Source organism: Linderina pennispora (genome assembly GCF_002104995.1).
Source record: "Linderina pennispora strain ATCC 12442 chromosome Unknown DL89scaffold_4, whole genome shotgun sequence".
Lineage (NCBI taxonomy): Eukaryota > Fungi > Kickxellomycota > Kickxellomycetes > Kickxellales > Kickxellaceae > Linderina > Linderina pennispora.
This window is the reverse complement of record NW_024468252.1, coordinates 1,012,984-1,029,624: the sequence shown is the minus strand read 5'-3', so window position 1 is coordinate 1,029,624 and position 16,641 is coordinate 1,012,984. Positions and strand designations below refer to the sequence as shown.

General features: G+C 56.9%; 12 protein-coding genes across 12 annotated transcripts; 3 read left to right on the top strand and 9 right to left on the bottom strand.

Annotated features, from left to right (window-relative positions):
• Positions 1 to 155: 155 nt before the first annotated feature.
• On the bottom strand, positions 156 to 1,476 carry DL89DRAFT_282926 (glycoside hydrolase; the record flags this gene model as incomplete). Its single annotated transcript, XM_040889714.1, has 3 exons — positions 156 to 703; positions 763 to 1,141; positions 1,180 to 1,476. 3 exons carry the CDS (start codon positions 1,474 to 1,476, stop codon positions 156 to 158), a joined length of 1,224 nt encoding a protein of 407 aa, XP_040745045.1.
• A 1,448-nt stretch (positions 1,477 to 2,924) lies between these two features.
• DL89DRAFT_202352 (uncharacterized protein) lies at positions 2,925 to 3,443 on the bottom strand (the record flags this gene model as incomplete). Its single annotated transcript, XM_040883995.1, has 2 exons — positions 2,925 to 3,128; positions 3,222 to 3,443. Coding segments are annotated over 2 exons (426 nt in total), but the record flags the coding sequence as incomplete, so codon positions are not given.
• Positions 3,444 to 4,090: 647 nt separating this feature from the next.
• On the bottom strand, positions 4,091 to 4,407 carry DL89DRAFT_292007 (uncharacterized protein; the record flags this gene model as incomplete). Its single annotated transcript, XM_040890251.1, has 2 exons — positions 4,091 to 4,201; positions 4,318 to 4,407. 2 exons carry the CDS (start codon positions 4,405 to 4,407, stop codon positions 4,091 to 4,093), a joined length of 201 nt encoding a protein of 66 aa, XP_040745043.1.
• DL89DRAFT_277923 (DUF803-domain-containing protein) lies at positions 4,216 to 6,610 on the bottom strand. Its single transcript, XM_040889478.1, has 4 exons — positions 6,271 to 6,610; positions 4,988 to 5,999; positions 4,318 to 4,757; positions 4,216 to 4,223 (listed from the first exon to the last, which is right to left on the bottom strand). The coding sequence occupies exons 1-3, from the start codon at positions 6,443 to 6,445 to the stop codon at positions 4,568 to 4,570; spliced, it is 1,377 nt and encodes a 458-aa protein (XP_040745042.1). The 5' UTR covers positions 6,446 to 6,610; the 3' UTR covers positions 4,216 to 4,223; positions 4,318 to 4,567.
• DL89DRAFT_127924 (uncharacterized protein) lies at positions 6,267 to 7,309 on the bottom strand. The gene has a single exon (XM_040883286.1). The coding sequence runs from the start codon at positions 6,877 to 6,879 to the stop codon at positions 6,484 to 6,486; it is 396 nt and encodes a 131-aa protein (XP_040745041.1). The 5' UTR covers positions 6,880 to 7,309; the 3' UTR covers positions 6,267 to 6,483.
• DL89DRAFT_127884 (uncharacterized protein) lies at positions 6,729 to 7,549 on the bottom strand. The gene has a single exon (XM_040883285.1). It carries the CDS (start codon positions 7,357 to 7,359, stop codon positions 7,012 to 7,014), a length of 348 nt encoding a protein of 115 aa, XP_040745040.1. The 5' UTR covers positions 7,360 to 7,549; the 3' UTR covers positions 6,729 to 7,011.
• Positions 7,550 to 7,740: 191 nt separating this feature from the next.
• DL89DRAFT_256526 (uncharacterized protein) lies at positions 7,741 to 8,286 on the bottom strand (the record flags this gene model as incomplete). The annotated part of the gene is made up of 2 exons (XM_040885449.1): positions 7,741 to 8,132; positions 8,166 to 8,286. 2 exons carry the CDS (start codon positions 8,284 to 8,286, stop codon positions 7,741 to 7,743), a joined length of 513 nt encoding a protein of 170 aa, XP_040745039.1.
• A 388-nt stretch (positions 8,287 to 8,674) lies between these two features.
• On the top strand, positions 8,675 to 13,426 carry DL89DRAFT_292005 (uncharacterized protein; the record flags this gene model as incomplete). The annotated part of the gene is made up of 14 exons (XM_040890250.1): positions 8,675 to 8,736; positions 8,771 to 9,288; positions 9,334 to 9,446; positions 9,494 to 9,591; positions 9,626 to 9,730; positions 9,768 to 10,068; positions 10,106 to 10,199; positions 10,439 to 10,748; positions 10,789 to 11,662; positions 11,703 to 12,473; positions 12,520 to 12,756; positions 12,791 to 13,036; positions 13,060 to 13,338; positions 13,376 to 13,426. The coding sequence occupies 14 exons, from the start codon at positions 8,675 to 8,677 to the stop codon at positions 13,424 to 13,426; spliced, it is 4,059 nt and encodes a 1,352-aa protein (XP_040745038.1).
• Positions 13,427 to 13,633: 207 nt separating this feature from the next.
• On the top strand, positions 13,634 to 14,476 carry DL89DRAFT_222068 (uncharacterized protein; the record flags this gene model as incomplete). The annotated part of the gene is made up of 1 exon (XM_040884565.1): positions 13,634 to 14,476. The coding sequence occupies one exon, from the start codon at positions 13,634 to 13,636 to the stop codon at positions 14,474 to 14,476; it is 843 nt and encodes a 280-aa protein (XP_040745037.1).
• Positions 14,477 to 15,051: 575 nt separating this feature from the next.
• Positions 15,052 to 15,306, top strand: DL89DRAFT_222174 (uncharacterized protein; the record flags this gene model as incomplete). Its single annotated transcript, XM_040884576.1, has 1 exon — positions 15,052 to 15,306. The coding sequence occupies one exon, from the start codon at positions 15,052 to 15,054 to the stop codon at positions 15,304 to 15,306; it is 255 nt and encodes an 84-aa protein (XP_040745036.1).
• A 33-nt stretch (positions 15,307 to 15,339) lies between these two features.
• Positions 15,340 to 16,130, bottom strand: DL89DRAFT_127858 (uncharacterized protein). Its single transcript, XM_040883284.1, has one exon. It carries the CDS (start codon positions 15,835 to 15,837, stop codon positions 15,373 to 15,375), a length of 465 nt encoding a protein of 154 aa, XP_040745035.1. The 5' UTR covers positions 15,838 to 16,130; the 3' UTR covers positions 15,340 to 15,372.
• DL89DRAFT_221942 (DUF775-domain-containing protein) lies at positions 15,870 to 16,469 on the bottom strand (the record flags this gene model as incomplete). Its single annotated transcript, XM_040884553.1, has 1 exon — positions 15,870 to 16,469. The coding sequence occupies one exon, from the start codon at positions 16,467 to 16,469 to the stop codon at positions 15,870 to 15,872; it is 600 nt and encodes a 199-aa protein (XP_040745034.1).
• Positions 16,470 to 16,641: the final 172 nt, after the last annotated feature.

Genomic DNA, 16,641 nt, shown 5'->3' with positions numbered 1-16,641 from the left:
ATGCTTCATAGCGTCCAACTTTGCTAACAGCGAAATTTGTATTCAATCCACTGCCTTTATCATGGCCAAGAATGAAGAGGTTCAGCAGAGGGATATTTATTAGAATTCTCTCCAGCTAGCAACCATCTGTTGCGAACTGTGCAGCTTACTTGCACTTAAGCCGAGGGCCAGTTGCAATAAATCGAAAGTCCAGACTGGAAGCATGCAGTTCCTGAACCGCAGGACTGTGCCAGCCAGGCACCGCTGTTGCAGATAAAGTAAGCCGGGTTCTTGCCAGTGGTGTCGGCACACTGGTACGCACCACCAGTGCTGCAAGGTCCACCAGCAACCGGTCCACCGGTATTGGTTGAGGAGCTGGTAGCCGGAGCAGACGAGGTAGACGAGGTCACAGGAGGAACACCAGTGGTAGCACTCTTGGTAGCCGAGGTAGTTCCAGGCTGGGTTGCCGTGGAACTGGTTCCTGGGGTAGTCGCTGTGGTGGTAGATCCGCCGCTAGGGAAGCTGTTCAGCACATCCAGCAGCTCGTTGTTATAGTCCATCTCCATACTCCACAGCATGGTGCCAGCTAGACCCTTGGCAGCAGCGTAGTCGACCTTTGCCTTGAGACTCTGCGGATCATCATACGAAATGAAGATGCTGGTGCTTGGGTTGAACAGCCAAGGCGTGGACGTGGTGTTGTCCCAGGTGCGAACCCAAGGAGCCACTGCAGTGGTCGGGTTTGAGAATAGGCCTGATCACGCAGGCGCCTGCATCTCCAGTTACCAGAGTATATGGCGGGTCCACCGGCGCAGGTATCGGCCCAAGGAATATCGTGATTGTCGCCCTTTGGGACAGTGGGCAAGAACTGGGCATACATCTTAGATGGATTGTTCAGCATGTTTGCGGTGGCTGTCAGACTGCGACCATAGAAAGGTACTCCAGCGTCCATCTTGGAAGTAGGCCATCCAGCGGCAGACCAAGCATCAATGGCAGACTCAGAAGAGACCTGCTCACCCTTGCCTGGGGCATACTGCAGAGGAGCATTCGGGCCTGTGGTCGAATCCCAGTTTCCATTGATGTCGTACTGCATCAGGTTGATATAGTCGGTGACCTTGGCAAACGCAGAGACATCCTTCATCGGGCCGTTGGGACCATCGAAAGGCTGAACACGACCTTTGGTACTGGAACCAAGCTCATCACCATGGCTGTCCGAGTCCAGCTTGGCACGCAGGTCTTGCAGGAAGGAGAGGAAATGTTTTTTGAATCGTTTGCCGGATCATATGCATTGCAGGTATTGCCCTCGCGTCCCGGGTACTCCCAGTCGATATCAACACCATCGAGGTTGTTTGTCTGCACAAAGCTGACCATGTTGTTCAGGAACGCGGTGCGTGTTGCGGTGTTCTTCAAAATAGTCGAGAAGAGGTTGGATCCAGTCCAGCCACCGACAGACATGCTGAGTGCCAGACCAGCAGCAGTGATGAGTGTCTTGAACTGCATTATATTAATGCAAAAGGAAATAAAAGCGATAATAGAGGATTAGTTGCTCGCTGGTCTAATTCTGTATGGCGTTGACAGCCAGAATTCTGGTGTTTTCTAGCCGAACGGCCATAAACGGTGCTCCACATTGCAATCGATGGTTTCTGTAAAACACACTTGGAACTCAGATGTTTTCTAAAAGTGCCTACGCTTACTTGGCTCCTTTTACAGGCTGAGAATAGAGGGGAATAATTGTGTGGCTCGGATCATGCCGATGCTAGCGAGTGAGCAGCCCATGGCAGTGGTGGGCTCATAGGTGATTTACTCGTGGCAGGAAATGTACCGCCTGTCCATCCCGCTCAACAGTTGCATGTGCTTGTAGTTTGGCCAAATAGTAGACACTAGATACCCCCCCCCCAAATAGTCCCTGTTTCTTTGGAGACTCGGGAATGGATGTCGGTGTGCTCTGAAGAATAAACATCCATGAAACGAATTTCGAGCATGTGGATGTATAGCATGTGGGCGCATGGCTAGGGGGATCTGCCAGAATTGCAATAAAACATGCTTGTCGCAAAAACGAGATGTGAGCCGGATTGATTCTCGTCCTGGCACCCACAGTCCAGCTGCTCTAGCCAGTTCCTATTTCCGACCTAAAGTCATACTGAACCAGGCACCACAGTAATGCCGTTTGCTGGGACTCGACAGGTGATCAGATAGCTGGGCCAATGTCGACAAAACCATACAGCAGACACGTAGCTCGGGCATGTAGTATGAAAGCAATAGTGTGAGAGTGCTACCATCACATGTGCTGTCATTCTATCTCAATATGGACTAGTCTGAAAGCGCTTCGCCTTCCACAAACACCAGCAGAAGGTTCTGTTGCCATATCGGCACTTGCTGTTGGCAGAGGGGATCTACAAGTGCCCGTATGTGTGCGCATTCCCAGAACATCGCTCCATGTTTGTCGGAGCAGGAGATGCTAGCATGTGGCCATTTCCACACAGAACGCAAATCTGCCGCAATTTCCTCCGTGCTCGCCGAGCCGGAACATATGATCAGAGCCAGTCCACGAGCCCGCGCTTTCGGAACCAGCAGCACCCCAGCCTGACTTGAGAATCTGTGAAATATTTTTTGTAGAGAAGTGGGATTTTGAACGAGTGTATTTAGTGGGACCAGACCTTGCCGTAGCGCTTGAGCTTGTACTCTCTGCCAGCCTTCTTCAGGGTTCCGTCCGTCTCACGGATCAGCACCTCGCGGTCCTTCATCTCCAGACCCTTGCCGACGTCCGTGAAGACAAACTTCCACCGCCTGCTCGCCAGCACCTCGTCCTTGGCGATAACCTGGTCCTCGGCAGGACCCAGCGACTCCAGCTTGTTGGCCTCCCTCTTGTTCAGCTTCTGCTGGGGACGCGGGGCAAATTCCTCGTCCAGCCCATCATACTCAATCACATAGGGCTTGCTGGCGGCCAGACGGTCGATGATATGCTGGTAGGGCTTGCGGCCAAGCACATCGGCGGCATCAGCAGCCGAGAACGGCTTGCCCTCGGGCACAGCGTGGAATCGGGGACCAGACACCCGAGGCATCTCTGTAACAAGCCCCTCGCGCAGCTTCTTGGCAGTTCCAACACCCAGCATGCTCTCCATAGCAGCGGTCAGCTTCTTCTGGGCCGCGCCCTGCTTGTACTCAATCATCTGGTGCTCAATCGCTTTGAGCTTCAGGATCGCCTCGACGCGCTTGATTGACACCTGGTACTTCTCGCCCAGCACACGCGGGGTGTTGGCCAGAGGGTCAGCCCGGTAGTCCTTGTAGATCTGCTCCTTGATCGTGTCTGGCAGCGGCGCCGACGGGCGGAACACCGGGTTCAGCGGGAACGGCACGGTGCCACCGACCCAGTTCGTCTTCCCGCCCATCACGTTCTTGTATTTGCCACCGTCGCTGCGCAGCCACCTCTTGAAGCCGGTAGCGCGAATCGACCTCTGTCTCGGCTCATCGGTGGAGGGCTGGCCTGCCGAAGGATCTGCCGGCTTCACTTCGATCACCTTGGGCTCGTCGGTGGTCGTCGCCACCGCCGCCTCAGCCTTTGCCTCGGTCTGCTTTGCGTCTGTTGGCAGGCCGGACTTGCCCTCGGTCTCGCGCAGGACCTGCGCAATGTGGATGCTCCGCGAAAGCGGCGCTGCCGCGAGGCTCCGGATCGGAGCAGATCGAACACGGGTAAGCATGGTTTCAGTTCACTGCCTGTCCTGTTTAGAATGTGAGAATTTCAAGGTCGTGCGCTCTGATTACGTGGTCCCGCGAGAATGGAAGCTCAGAGGAAGCGAATTCACGCAGAGCAAGCTGAAATTAAAAGAGGAGAAAGGGGCTGATAGAGGTTGGAGAGACGGTGCATTCAAATTGAAGGCAGCAGTCGGCATGCTTAGCCAAAAAAAACTAAACGCACAGGTTATCTGGGTTAATCTGCTGATCATACATCTCAGATACACGACACTCTGCTAGGCGATACAGCACTGTCTCGCTGGCATCCCACGCCCCAGCCGCTGCTATGTCGTTCAGATCATGTATTTGAACAAGACAGGGGTTACATCAAAACGGGAATGTCTAGTGCTCGGAAAAGGGCCCTTAATAAGCGGCAGGCGACTTAGTACTCGGTGTTGCCGTTGCCCTTGCGCAGCTGCCACCAGGCGGCAATGCACGGGAGCGACGAGAAGAAGGCGCACGAGCCCCAGTACAGGAACTTGAAGCCGCCCTTCTGGGTGTCGAACGGGAAGGTGCTACAGAAGATAAAGGTGCGTTTCAGCAAATGAAGCCCGGTCGAAATTGTCCTGAAATCACGCCTTCCTATATTTCTCCTCAAAGTGTCCTTACCATGCCGTTCGGCGAGTGGAAGTGGTCCGAGCGGGCAACACGGGCAACGGCGCGGGAGCGCATCGAGGTACGAGCAACAGCAGAGATCATTGTGCGGATGTGGTGAAATTCAAAATTGAAGGAGAGTTTCAAAACGAAGAAGGGAATCCACGTCCTCCAAATTGAGCCTCAGCTCTTTGCCTGCACGCAAAATAGCTCAGCTGGCCTAGACGCCCTGGGCTGCACTTATCATCGGGAAATATCAGCTGATCTAGCCTTGATTATCTCGGACCGCAGGTGGCGGGGACATATCAGTCAGGCCATATGCGGCCGCATGTATCGCCAAAGGATTTGCGGTAGTGTTCATAGAATGAGACTTTGAGAACAGAAGTGCATCGGGAGAAAGGGAGAGACGCACGGTGCCCATTAAGGGGCTGGCTAACAGGACATGGAGTTGGGCTCTATATAGACAAAGAAATATAAAAAAGAAAGGAGATGTGAGCGATTTCATGGGCAGAACGCCAACGACTTGCGGCGATGCGCAGATGCCGGTGGCCCAGGGATATCTATCTGCACATCCCCAAAGCTGGTGGTGTTGTGGTGGCCATGCTGGAGCTCCTCCAACGAGCCATCGTTCGACATGGATGCAGGCGACACCGGAGCACCGTAGTTGCTGCGCGACGACGTCGACGGCGAGCCATCGTCCTCGGACAGGTCGATGGTGTCGGTTGCGCGGGTCTTGGTGAAGGTGTGGCGGCGGTTCAGGGTACGTCCCTTCTCAGAATCAATGGTGTTTCCTCGCTCGCGGAGAGGATATGATTCGTCGTTGATATGGATGTCGCCGCCCTCGTCACTGCCGCACTCGAAATCGGAGATGTTATAGGCAGCGGCGCCGCTATGGGAGAGGCGGCCGTGTGTGTCGTAGCTGAGGCGCTCGGGTTCGTCGGTGGGCAGGGGCTGGTGTCCATTGCTGCATCCACCATGCGCAGCAGCATCTCCCTTCGTGCTGTTAAGAAGAAATACACCAATAAAGATAGTCATGAAGCCGCAGAACAACGAGGCCAGCTCCTTGTTCGTCGAGTCGGTGAAGCCCTGGAACAGCGCCACCGATGCAAGGATGGTGGCAGACGTGAAGAACACGTAGTAGATGGGCGTTACGAGGTTCGTGTCAAACTGCTCCAGCGCCTTGTTGAAGTAGTTCATCTGCACCATGATGCACGCAACGACCACGGCGGCAAAGAAGTAGGTGCTGACATGCACGAACTGGTTGTTGCCGGCAAAGGTCAGCTTCAGGGCGATTCCAAAGGCCTTGCAGGCGGTCACGGTCAGCGAGCCGGCCACCGAGCAGATGGAGACGTACACCAGCGGGGTGCGCTGCCCGTAGCGGCCAGCAACCTTCAGGACCATAAAGACCAAAAAGGTGACAGATGTGAGCGCGTAGGTCAGGAACGGGATCTGTACCACCATGTGCATGATCTGCTCGACAGACTCGATGTCGCCGTCGCGCGGAGCATTGAGCACAACCACAACCGAGCCCATCAGACACAGCGCACAGCCTGCCTTTCCAATCATGTTGATCTTTTCGCCAAGGAAAATGGACGCCAGTACTGCGCCGACGATAACGCTCAGCGCCCCCAGTGGCGTAACCAGGATGGCCGGTGCGAACGAATAGGCGGCAAAATTGGCAACCTCGCCAAGACCCACTAGACAATTGCCCAACAGAAAAGAAAAGGGGAGGGGAGGGTTAGTAAGGAAGCGGATAAACGCAGTTAACAATAGGTCAGTTACACGGGAAACATCAAAATAGTAGACGCCAGGCTGCAAGGTGGAGAGATTGAGCTGTGTGCTAGGGGGCGGCGTGGCCGCATCCTGTCAAAGTAAAAAGAGAGCGCATGCTCCTCCAGCACCAGGCCTTTCAGCAGCGCCAGGCGGGCCTGCATTGCCTGGCGCCGGCACGACGGGCAGGTTACTTACTTGTAATCATACCGGCCCACCACATTACGTTCTTAAAGTACTGCAGGCCCTCGGTCGCAGAGCCGTACCGCGACGTGGTCTCGTTCAGGCCCTTCTTTGTCAGAACAAAGCTGGTTCCAATAAGCAAGCTCGAGGACATGGCCAGCGCCATGCCAATGTATTTCTCGTCAACCATCGCAGGTGTGCTGTCCGCGCTGTCGTTAAAAAGGTCGTTTAAAGGGGGACAAGTGGCAAGGAAAGAGAAGCGGAGTGAAGTTGTGAGAGAGAGAAGGCGAAATGCGTCGTTAAGGGTAAAAGAAAGGTCCTGGTGATAGTACAATAAGGTTTTAAGAGCTGTGGTGCCCGCAAGCAGTCAGGTTGTGCGCGCAAGAGAGAGAAATAAAAGAACAAAAATGTGTATTGGAGAAGGAAAAGGGGAACAGCCAAAAAACGCGATTTTAATAAACTGCCTTTTTCAGCCTGGGAGGAGGAGCCTGGCGAGCAGCACAAAAATAGCCCATCCGCCCCCATCGCAAAGGAAACCCGCTGTGTGAGGGAAAAAGCAGCGATTGGCTTACAGCCCGCCCACAAGCTTCGTGTGCAGAAACGCAGGCAGCTGGAACAGCCCATCGAGCGACACTGGGCGGTGCACAAAGTTTGGTTGGAAGGAGCCGGCCTTGATGACCTTGTTCTCAACAAACACAGCGCCCAGGATGTCTTCTGGCGGCAGGCGTCCTGCCCAGCGGCGGCGGGTTTCTGCCGTCAGCGATATTCATCCAGCCCGACTTCTGGAAACGCTGCCTGGGCCTGCAATACCGGGTCCTCGTGAGCGTGTTTCTCCAGCACCTTTTGGATCCTGGCGGTGAAGTCGGGGTTCTCGACAAAGTTTCGCTGGCTCGATCTTGGCGCTGCTGTCCTTGAGCCACCCGACGACGTTCGATCGGGTAGCATTCTCTGGGGCTCCAAATGTGAGCGCTGCCATTGTCTCGGGCATGCGCGGCACTGACGATGGCGCGACCGGCGGGCGGGCAATCTTGTGGAGCGTGTACGGATACTGCGACAGGACGGGCCTAGAGATGTGCTGAAGGAGCGGGCGAATAGGTGCTTCATTTTTGCGAGATCGAAAAAAGGATAGATTGCTGTGACTGGTTTTGACGATCCTGCAATCCGCCCTGCCAGCCGCCAACCGCCAGCCGCCAAGGTCTGCTGTGTCGGATATCCTGGGAGGTAATGGGAGCCGTCCGATCACTACTGCCGCCAGGAGAGCTGCAGCTGAATGCCGATTTTAATCTAAATTAATACAAGGGGAGCGCGTTACATGGACGGGTAAAAAGCTGCTCGAGCTGAACGGATCGTCGCCAGCATCCTCCATCGGCTGGGACTCGTGCTGCCGAGCCGTGGCCTCTCTCTCCAGAGTCTCCAGCTGCCGGAGCATGTCGAATGAGTGTCCGGAACACCGGCCTGATCTCGTTGATCTCGGCCATGGACAGGTTATCCATCTGGAGCTGCAGCGGGTTCAGCAGCGCCAGGACCCTGCCTGACCTTGCCCTGCCTGACCTCTCTCAGGTCCTGCAACAGGCGGCGGATGCTCTGCGGCTTCGATGAGGTCATCCTCTGCACATGTGAGGAGGATGTGCGCGATTTCCAGGTAGTGCATGGGCAGCTTGGTGAAGCGCGAGTACGGCTGCTCCTCTTTGCGCACAAGCTTCTAGCAGGTGGTCGGCCGACAGCCAATTGGGAGCAACTATGCGGCAGCGGCTTGACCGCTTGAGCTGCACAGCCAGCCAGAGCGGAACCGACGTCTTCTGTGGCGGTCTGAACGGACCAATGGAACCCTACGGCAGACACTTGGAACCTTGTGAGATACCGGCAAAAAAACCCCTCTGCGGATGCTGTCGCAGACAATCTCTACTTACGCTGACCAGCTCGACGCGCTCCATCCGGTAGAGTGGGACGATGGTGATGGGCTCGCTCCTGGGCCAGGTACTCGAGCTCGGGCAGCGTGAATCCCTCCTGCTGCCGGTGCGTGATAGACATGGCTGAAATAGACAGAGATGCTCGACGATGAATGCGCAATGAAAAGAAAAAGTGGATACCGTCAGCTGGTGCCGTCCACACGCCCGATTTGCGCACATACAGTCAGCCGCCCAACATGTCTCAATCGGCTTATGGCCCGATGGCAGCAACGCTTCCCGTCAATTTCTCAGCGCGTCTGGTTGCTTTACAACAGGGGTTTATTTGGGCGAAAATCTCAACTTTGACACCAAACACGCTGTACCAGCATTCGCCTCCCCTTTTTGCCTCTCTCGACTGATTTTTCCGTAATACTTTTTCCCTCTCAGTTTGTAAGGTAAAGCCTCCGCGGACTAATTCACACTGTTTTTCGGCATTTGCAGCGACAGCATTGACTAAAGAATCAGAGTAGATGCAACCGCGTAATCAGCTGGGTTCGCCCAACAGCACGTACAGCGGCCTTGACAACCTGGAGTTCGATCGGCCGCCGCCGCCTGCCCCTCCAAAGCGTCTGCAGCGCATCCCTCGCAACAGCCCCCAACAGCAGCAACACCAGCAGCATCCAGCAGCAACACCACCACCACCAACAGCAGCAGCAGCCGACATTCAACATGGCAGCAGCGCCCCACCAGCAGTACCACCCACCCGACAGGTCGCAGCACCCGCGCCAGAGATTCACTCGCGAGGTTTCGCCACAACAGCAGCCATACATGCAAGACATGGGCTCTTATCGAGCGTCAATCTATTCTGATGTTGGGGTTCATGCTGAGCAGCCGCCACAGCGCACGCAGAGCTACGTCCAGCACTCTGGGAGGCCTCAGCACCAGCACCACCAGCAGCAACACATGCACAGCCAGCGCATGGCAATGAGCGAGCAGCAGCCGCCCCCACCGTACCAGCAGATGCGGCCTCGACCTCCGCCGCACCAGTACCACCAGCAGCAGCCGCAGCAGCAACAGCAGAATCCTGGGCATTTCCAGTACCCTTCTGCGATGGTAGTGGGCGGTGGAATGCAGCCAATGAACCGTCCACCAAGCATGAGACCGGCTGGACCCAGACCGCCCCATGCAGCGCCACCACCACCATATGGCAGCCAGGGCATCCACCCTCAGCAACGCGAACGCGACTTTACTAACATTGCTGGCCACCGTCGAGGCAACCAAAAGCAGCGTTTCAAGCAGCTGGTTCAAGCTCTGACAACCGATATGCGCCGATGGCCATGGTTCCCGAGCAGCCGTTCAATGGCAACAGCTCAATGGATTTTGGCGCCAGCTCGAACCGCTACCGGCCAGAGCCCCGTGCAGGCATCGCTGAGCCCACAGCCCGGCGGTCTGCCAGACATGCGGCTCGGGAGATCCGCCAGCAGCGCGTCGTCGTCGTCTGGTGGCTATCGTGCTGCCCCCAATGGATCCATGTACACCGCGCAGCGCAGGCCGCTGCCAGGAGCACATGAGCCACAATCAGCTGCGTAAGCAACCTTCGGCAGGCTCAATGCGTTCTACCAGCAGCGCCGGTCGGTACGGGCCGCCGCCGGGCATGGACAGGTACGGGAGCGCCAATGGATCCCATTCAGTGCGCAACGGGCACCCTGGATCTCGCAGCACGCCCGATCTGAACATGGGCGCTATGAAAATGGCGATCAATGCGGTGGCCAGCGATATTGGCAGCAACCCGGTGCCACAGATTCCCGCAGCCATGCAGCAGCAGCACCAGCGCGTAGCCCCGCTCAGCGTGCAGACTGACATTGCAGGGTCGGCGTCAATGGGCAGCAGTGCAGCCAATTCTCAGATAGCTCCAGCAGCCAATGTCTGCCAGTGCTGTGCCGCCATCGGCTGCATACAAGCTCGACATGCAGCTGCCGCGCCAGCAGCACAGCAAGTCGTCCGACAACGTCCAAGAGGTTGCTGGCGGCAGCGCCACCAACACCTATGCGCTAGGTAAGTAACCGGGTTCTTGTTTTTTCTCTTGATAACCCGCCTGATGTCGCCCGCTCCCCCTGCTTTTGTCTTTCTCTTCTGCACTATTTGCTTTTTCTGCTGCCTTGATTTTCAACTTCTTTTGCATCCATTTCCCACCATGGGGCCAAAGTCGCGCAGCCTGCTAGTGCCCTCAACCAGCACCAGAGAACACGCTTCGCTAACCAAACGACACACCACCCACACCACTAACGATATAGATTCAGCTAATGGCACCTCATCCCCGCGTGTCCATGGCACGGGCGTGTCACCCTCGGGCACTCTTCGCCACCAGAACCAGCCAGTCAATCCAGAGCTTGTTGAGCTGCTGAAGGGCGTCAAGCCTGTGTACCCGGCGATGCTGTCAGCGGTGGCCAAAACATTCAGCGAGGTCATGGGACAGGTGCTTCAGACGCATACACGCAACGGGCTCGAGTACACGCAGTGCTTCACTGGCCGCGAGGCAGTAGATGCCATATGCGTGATCATCCAGACCAACGACCGCAACCTGGCAGTGGTTGTGGGTCGTGCGTTGGCGCAGCAGAGGCTGTTTCAGGACGTCGAGTACGAGCGGCGGTCTGCGCGATGACCCGAACGAGCTGTTTGCGTTTGAAACTGATGTGCAGCGGGCGCAGCTTATAAAAGACGTGCCGAGCATTGACGCTGGCGATGATGATGACGACGACGAGGAGGAGGAAGACATTGACGGCAACGATGCGCGCACTCTGACCCCGGCGGGTGCGCCAATTGGGGATCTGCGGGTCAACGGTGTGTTTGTTATGCTGACCGACTGCTATTCGCCGACATGCTCGAGCAGCCAGCCATGCTACAGCGTTACATGCCCGCGCCAGCGCTCGCAGCAAGACCACCTGCGCAAGACGGCAAAGAAGAACGTCGCTGCGGAGATGAAGAACGAGAAGAACTGGAGCAAATCGGTGCCCAAGGAAATTGTGGCCTCGGTGACTCGCAAGGAGCTGGACCGCCAGGAGCGCATCTTTGAGATCTTTAACGGCGAGCGCAACTACGTCCACGACCTGTGTGTAGTGCGCGACCTGTTCATGCGGCCATTGCACAACAGCGATGTCATCGACGAGTCGCGCCGCAAGAACTTCATCACAAAGGTGTTCAAGAACGCGCTGGCCATTCTGGCAGAGAACTCTGGGTTCCAGCGTGCACTGGAGAAGCGGCAGAATGAGAATTACATCTGCTACCAGATCGGCGATATCTTCACGCCGTTTGTACAGCGCCTGGAGCCGTATCTGGAGTACGGGGCCAATGCGTCGTACAGCAAGCACTTTTTGGACGCCGAGAAGAAGCAAAACAGGAAGCTAGTCGACTTTCTGGAGAAGACGTCGCGCAACCCCGAGTGCAGGAAGCTTAACATCCAGCACTTTATGGCCCTGCCGACTACCCGCCTGGCACGGTACCCGCTGCTGCTGCGCGAGGTTCTGAAATACACGCCTGAGGGGCATCCGGACCGCGAAGCGATCCCCGTATGCCATCAGCCGCATCGAGGCCATGCTGCAGCGCATCAACATTGAGGCTGGAAAGTCATCGAACCGGCTGCGGCTGTACTATGTTGACGAGATGCTCATGTGCTCGTCCAGCGACCGCAACGATCTGCGGCTGACTGACGACCAGCGGAAGCTGGTGCGCGACGGCGAGCTGCGCAAGCGCGGCGGCAACGACAACTCCAAGATCAAGGTGCTGCTGCTCGACCACATGCTGCTGATGTGCAAGTGCAAGCTGGACCCGAGCACATCAGCCGAAAAGTACACCATTTACAAGCACCCGATTCCGCTGCAGCTGCTGACCATCTGCAACCCCGAGGATCCGACGTCGATGCGTCCGCGCATGGCTGCTAGGCGCGATTCACAGAGCGCGCCCATGTCTCCGGGCGGCACAATCGGCGTTGGTCGCTCCAAGTCGATGGGCACAGTCGCGACACAGACCCAGCAGGCGTCGCCAGCACCTCTGGACGCGACACCGACCTCGGCCACTGCACTCACGATTAACGACGACGCGAAAAAGTACACGTTCCCGCTGCAGATTACGCATCTTGGACGTCGCGGATTCACAGTAACGCTGTATGCCAGCCAGCTTGCTGAGCGTGACAAGTGGTACCAGAAGATTGAGCAGCAGCAGATGGAGCTGATGGAGCGGCACCGCAAGTTCGAGATGGTGCCTGTCGCCTGCCAGTTCCCGCCTGGCATCCGCGTCAACACTGCTGACGTCTACGATCACGGCCGGTGCATTGTTCCTGGGCACAGACCGCGGTCTGTACCTGGGTGTCTCGGGGAAGCCGCGGTCGTTCCAGCAGCTGACGCACCTGCGACACGACCGCGTATACCAGGTGGAGATCAACGAGAGGCTAAACGCCATGGCCATGATCGCCGACAAGGACCGCAACCTGTATGTGTACCCGCTTGATCTGCTGATGACGGCCACGTCAGGCAGTCGACAGACGACGCGCATGAAGCCGCTGCACACGCATGTGTCGTTCTTCCGCTTTGGCCACTATCTCGACCATCGACATTTTGTGCTCTGTCAAATCGACGACGCTGAGCAACCAGACGATCATCCACGTCTACAAGCCTGTGGTCAGCGGCCAAAAGAACCGGTCTCTGGGCCGCTTCCTGTCGTTTGGCGGCGACACGGCTGCCGACAGCTGGAAGAGCATCAAGGAGTGCTATATTGCGGCCGAGTCGACGTCGCTGCACTTTTTGCGCTCGCGCCTCTGTGTCGGCTGCAGCCGTGGCTTCGAGATCGTTGATCTGGCAACAATGAACACGCAGTCGCTTTTGGACCCCTGCCGACACGTCGCTCGGGTTCATCAATCAAGCGCGACACGACGCATCCTATTTCGCTATTCCGCGTGCACGACGGCGAGTTCCTGCTGTGCTACGACGAGTTTGCATTCTACGTGAACCGCAATGGCCAGCGGGCGCGCTCCAACTGGATGATCCACTGGGTCGGCAGCCCGACGTCGTTCAAGCTGCAGTATCCGTACATCCTGGCCTTCGAGAGCTCGTTCATTGAGGTCTACCACGTGGAGACTGCTGCCATCGTGCAGGTCATCATCACCGGCAACTGCAGCTCGCTGTCGCCCAACAAGCTGGACGTCAACCTGTGCGTCACGTCGCCATCGCCCAGCCCAGGCCCAGGAGGTGATGCGCATCCAGCACATCCTGGCCAAGGACCCAATCTAAACCGCCTAATTCCTCCCCCGTTAATCTTGCTCCCAATGTAAAAAACAGTTTTAATTCGCTCCACCACAACCACACATCTGTGAAGTGCTGGCGTCTGCTCGGCGAGTTCAGGCCAATGGCATAATATCACCGCCACATACCCAGTGATAAAGCCTCCAGCTAATGCACTCCCCAGCCTCACCCCCAACCCTTCCTCTCACCTCACCAATGCTTCCGCGTCAAAAGGCCATCTACGAAAACTTTCGCGTCCTCGATTCCTCCGGCAGGCTGCTGTTCCGTGCCGGCCAGAAGCGCCTGGACTGGTATCTCAGCCGCGGGCTGGCCAAGCGCATCGACCCGGAAACCATCCAGCTGACATTCGCCAACAAAGGCGACGGGCGGCGCAACGAGCCGTTCTACTTGCAGGACATGCAGAACAAGTGCGTGGTGTGCGGATCCTCGCAGGCGCTGACGCAGCACCACATCGTGCCATACCAGTACCGGCAATATATGCCCGAGGCAATCAAGTCGCGGTCGTCGTATGACCTGCTGCCGCTATGCATGAAGTGCCACGACACGTACGAGCGCAGTGCGATCAAGTTCAAGCAGCACATTGCAGCCTGCTTTGGCGCCCCATTGGATGGGGTTGGGTGGGAGGAGCGCCCCGAGATCGGGCGGGCCGGGAAGGCGGCAGCGGCGCTTTTGAGCCGCAACGACAGGATCCCGAACGCCCGCCTCGACCAGCTCAAGGACATTGTGCGTGATGTAGCCGCATCCCACTGCTCGCTGCTGTCTGCCGACTCCCAGGCGCAGCTGCCGGACGCCGATGCCGCCGATCTACCAGACGTTCTCCGGGAGCTATGCGAGCTCAAGGCGCGCGTGCGTGGGCCGGAATTCCAGGACCACGGCGAGATAGTCGTCGGCATGCTGGCAGACAGTCAGCGATGTGTCAGGCATGTGTCAGGACTGCAGGCAGATGTGTGCCGCGGGAGTTGGCGGCATGATTCGGGCGTGGCGGAAGCACTTTGTCGACTGCGCATCGCCCCCGTCATTTGCCCGACCACTGGGTAGTTGGGTACCCAATTTCATAGAAGGCACTCGAGGCTTTTTTGTCAGTGTAGCCTCTGCTCATAACATTTGCTAATCCTACAGCCAAGCAGCGGACCGTGGCTATGTTACTTGTGCGGCACACGTCGTTCCGCGATTGCTGCTCGGCATTAACTGGTCAAGAGTCCCATGTACCGGCTGGTGTTACAGAGCAGGAGTGGTTGGCGTGTCTGCGCCTGGGGCTCTGTGACTCGGTTTGCTAGCACTGCGAGCTAGTGCGAGCCTGTTCGTCGTTGGGGATCGACGCCATCCCGCAAATAACAAATTCCCGTAGGTGTATGAAAAAAGCTCGTATATGGCAATCCGACTCGTTCCGCGCCTCCCCCACCCACCCAACCAACAGCCATTTCAACGCCTGCCAGCAGGAATCCTTATCTTTTTCCCTGTAGCGCTGGGCTTGTGAACAGCGGGCGTATATATAGAAGGCGACGAGTTCCTTCAACATCTCTCTCCCCAACCGCCATTCCTCGCACGCCCTGCTTCTCTTCTCTCTCTCCCATCCCAGTTAGATTTTCTCATACTCTTTTACACACTCGGCCATGTTCACCAACGCGACTAAGCTCTACCTGAAGAAGCACTGGTACCGCTCGGAGCTGATCCCCATCTACGGCATCTGTGTCGGCGCGCTCGGCGTGTGCGGATACTTTGCCAGCCGCGCCCTGAAGAACCCCGAGGTCGTCTGGGACAAGAAGAACAACCCGTACCCGTGGCTGCACGTCAAGCAGTCCGAGAACGTGAAGCTGATGGACCCGAATGGCAAGTTCGAGAGCCAGTGGTCGCGCGACCGCCTTTAAGGTGCTGTAGTCTGTATAAAAACATTTTTGGTCGAGGTTATAATACATTTGGGCCGTACCACAATTTCACCCCCATGTGTGACTGCTTTTCGCATTGCTGCAGGCTACGGACAATTGCGCTGCGATGCCGCTGTGCTGAGCGTAAGCTGCAGCCCACTTCCGCTCGGGCGCTGCGTGGCGAGAAATCTCATATTTTGGGGCGATTGGTGTGGATGTTGCGAGGGCATGAAACGCGGCGGGCGGGGATATAGTGCGAGCGGCTAGCTCTTGCCCGCCGAGTGATAAACCTCGGCTTTGGTGTGCGGCCTCCCCCGTACATGAAACGCCAACTCCTTGGCGCTGGATATAGCTACCGCACAGAGCTATGGATCCGAGGAAAAAAGAGTGAGCAGAGACTTCAAAACGAAGCCTCCAGGCTCGGTTTTTGAGAGGAGTGCCAATTGAAATATCCCCTCCCCAAAAAAGCGCACCCTGCCACCCAGGTGTCGTCTGCACTGCCCTTGTGGGCGCGTTATGGAGCCGTTGAAACATTTAATAAACAATTATTTTTCTTAGCGCGGACTTCACATGCTCATCGAATTTGCTGGATCCCGCCGGATCTTTCGCAGGAGGTTGTTGTACCAGTCGTCAAACACCTTTGTCGGCAGAACCTGGACCGGGGCGCCAGACCCGATCAATCCCATCGAGGAGTCGGCGCGCGTCGCAAACGACATCGCATATTCGTACAGGTTGCCCAGCGTCTTCTGCGCAAAGGCCTGGGCTGTCTGCGGCGACACCTGCTGTCCCGCCGGCACCACTGCCTGCGACGTGCCCCGCGCCCTTTGGAACTCCTGCTCGACCGCCTGGACTGGCTCGATGGAGATGCCGAGCTCGGCGTTCATATGTGGCATCTGCGCTGCCTCCTCGGGCGATATTGTCGATTTGAGGCGGAAGATCGCGCTTGGCTTGTCGTTGGACAGCACGCCGAGGAACTGCCAGTCCTTGTTGGGCCACAGCAGGTGCACAGTGGCTGCGTACCCGGGCTCGAACGGGATTGTGCCCAGCAGGAACACTACCAGGTGGTTAATGAGGTGCGCCTCGGGCAATTCAAACACGTACTTGTTCACGTCAACCTGGCGCAGGTTTGTCTGCACCAGCCGACCAGCCACAATACATCCAAACATGATCTGGCGCGCGTGGTACACAAGGTATAATATCCGTAGACTGCGTGTGCTGGTGGGGAAGGTCTATTACTAATCGGCCCGAAGAAATATAAAAAGGATGTGCCAGGAACTGCGTGTCGAAAGAAAACAAGACGGAGAGCAGTGTCGTCAGTGGTCGCACCCCGGCGCCCGG

What these genes read in the sequence shown, in the direction of transcription:
- DL89DRAFT_127884 (XM_040883285.1), bottom strand. Translation starts at nt 7,359, where the DNA reads ATGAAGCACCTATTCGCCCGCTCCTTCAGCACATCTCTAGGCCCGTCC.
- DL89DRAFT_127858 (XM_040883284.1), bottom strand. Translation starts at nt 15,837, where the DNA reads ATGTTTCAACGGCTCCATAACGCGCCCACAAGGGCAGTGCAGACGACA.
- DL89DRAFT_127924 (XM_040883286.1), bottom strand. Translation starts at nt 6,879, where the DNA reads ATGGGCTGTTCCAGCTGCCTGCGTTTCTGCACACGAAGCTTGTGGGCG.
- DL89DRAFT_277923 (XM_040889478.1), bottom strand. Translation starts at nt 6,445, where the DNA reads ATGGTTGACGAGAAATACATTGGCATGGCGCTGGCCATGTCCTCGAGC. An exon ending in GTGGGCCGGTATGATTACAA is followed by an intron (nt 6,000 to 6,270) that starts GTAAGTAACCTG and finishes GCAATTGTCTAG; the next exon opens with TGGGTCTTGGCGAGGTTGCC. An exon ending in TCCGAGGACGATGGCTCGCC is followed by an intron (nt 4,758 to 4,987) that starts GTCGACGTCGTC and finishes TTGTCTATATAG; the next exon opens with AGCCCAACTCCATGTCCTGT.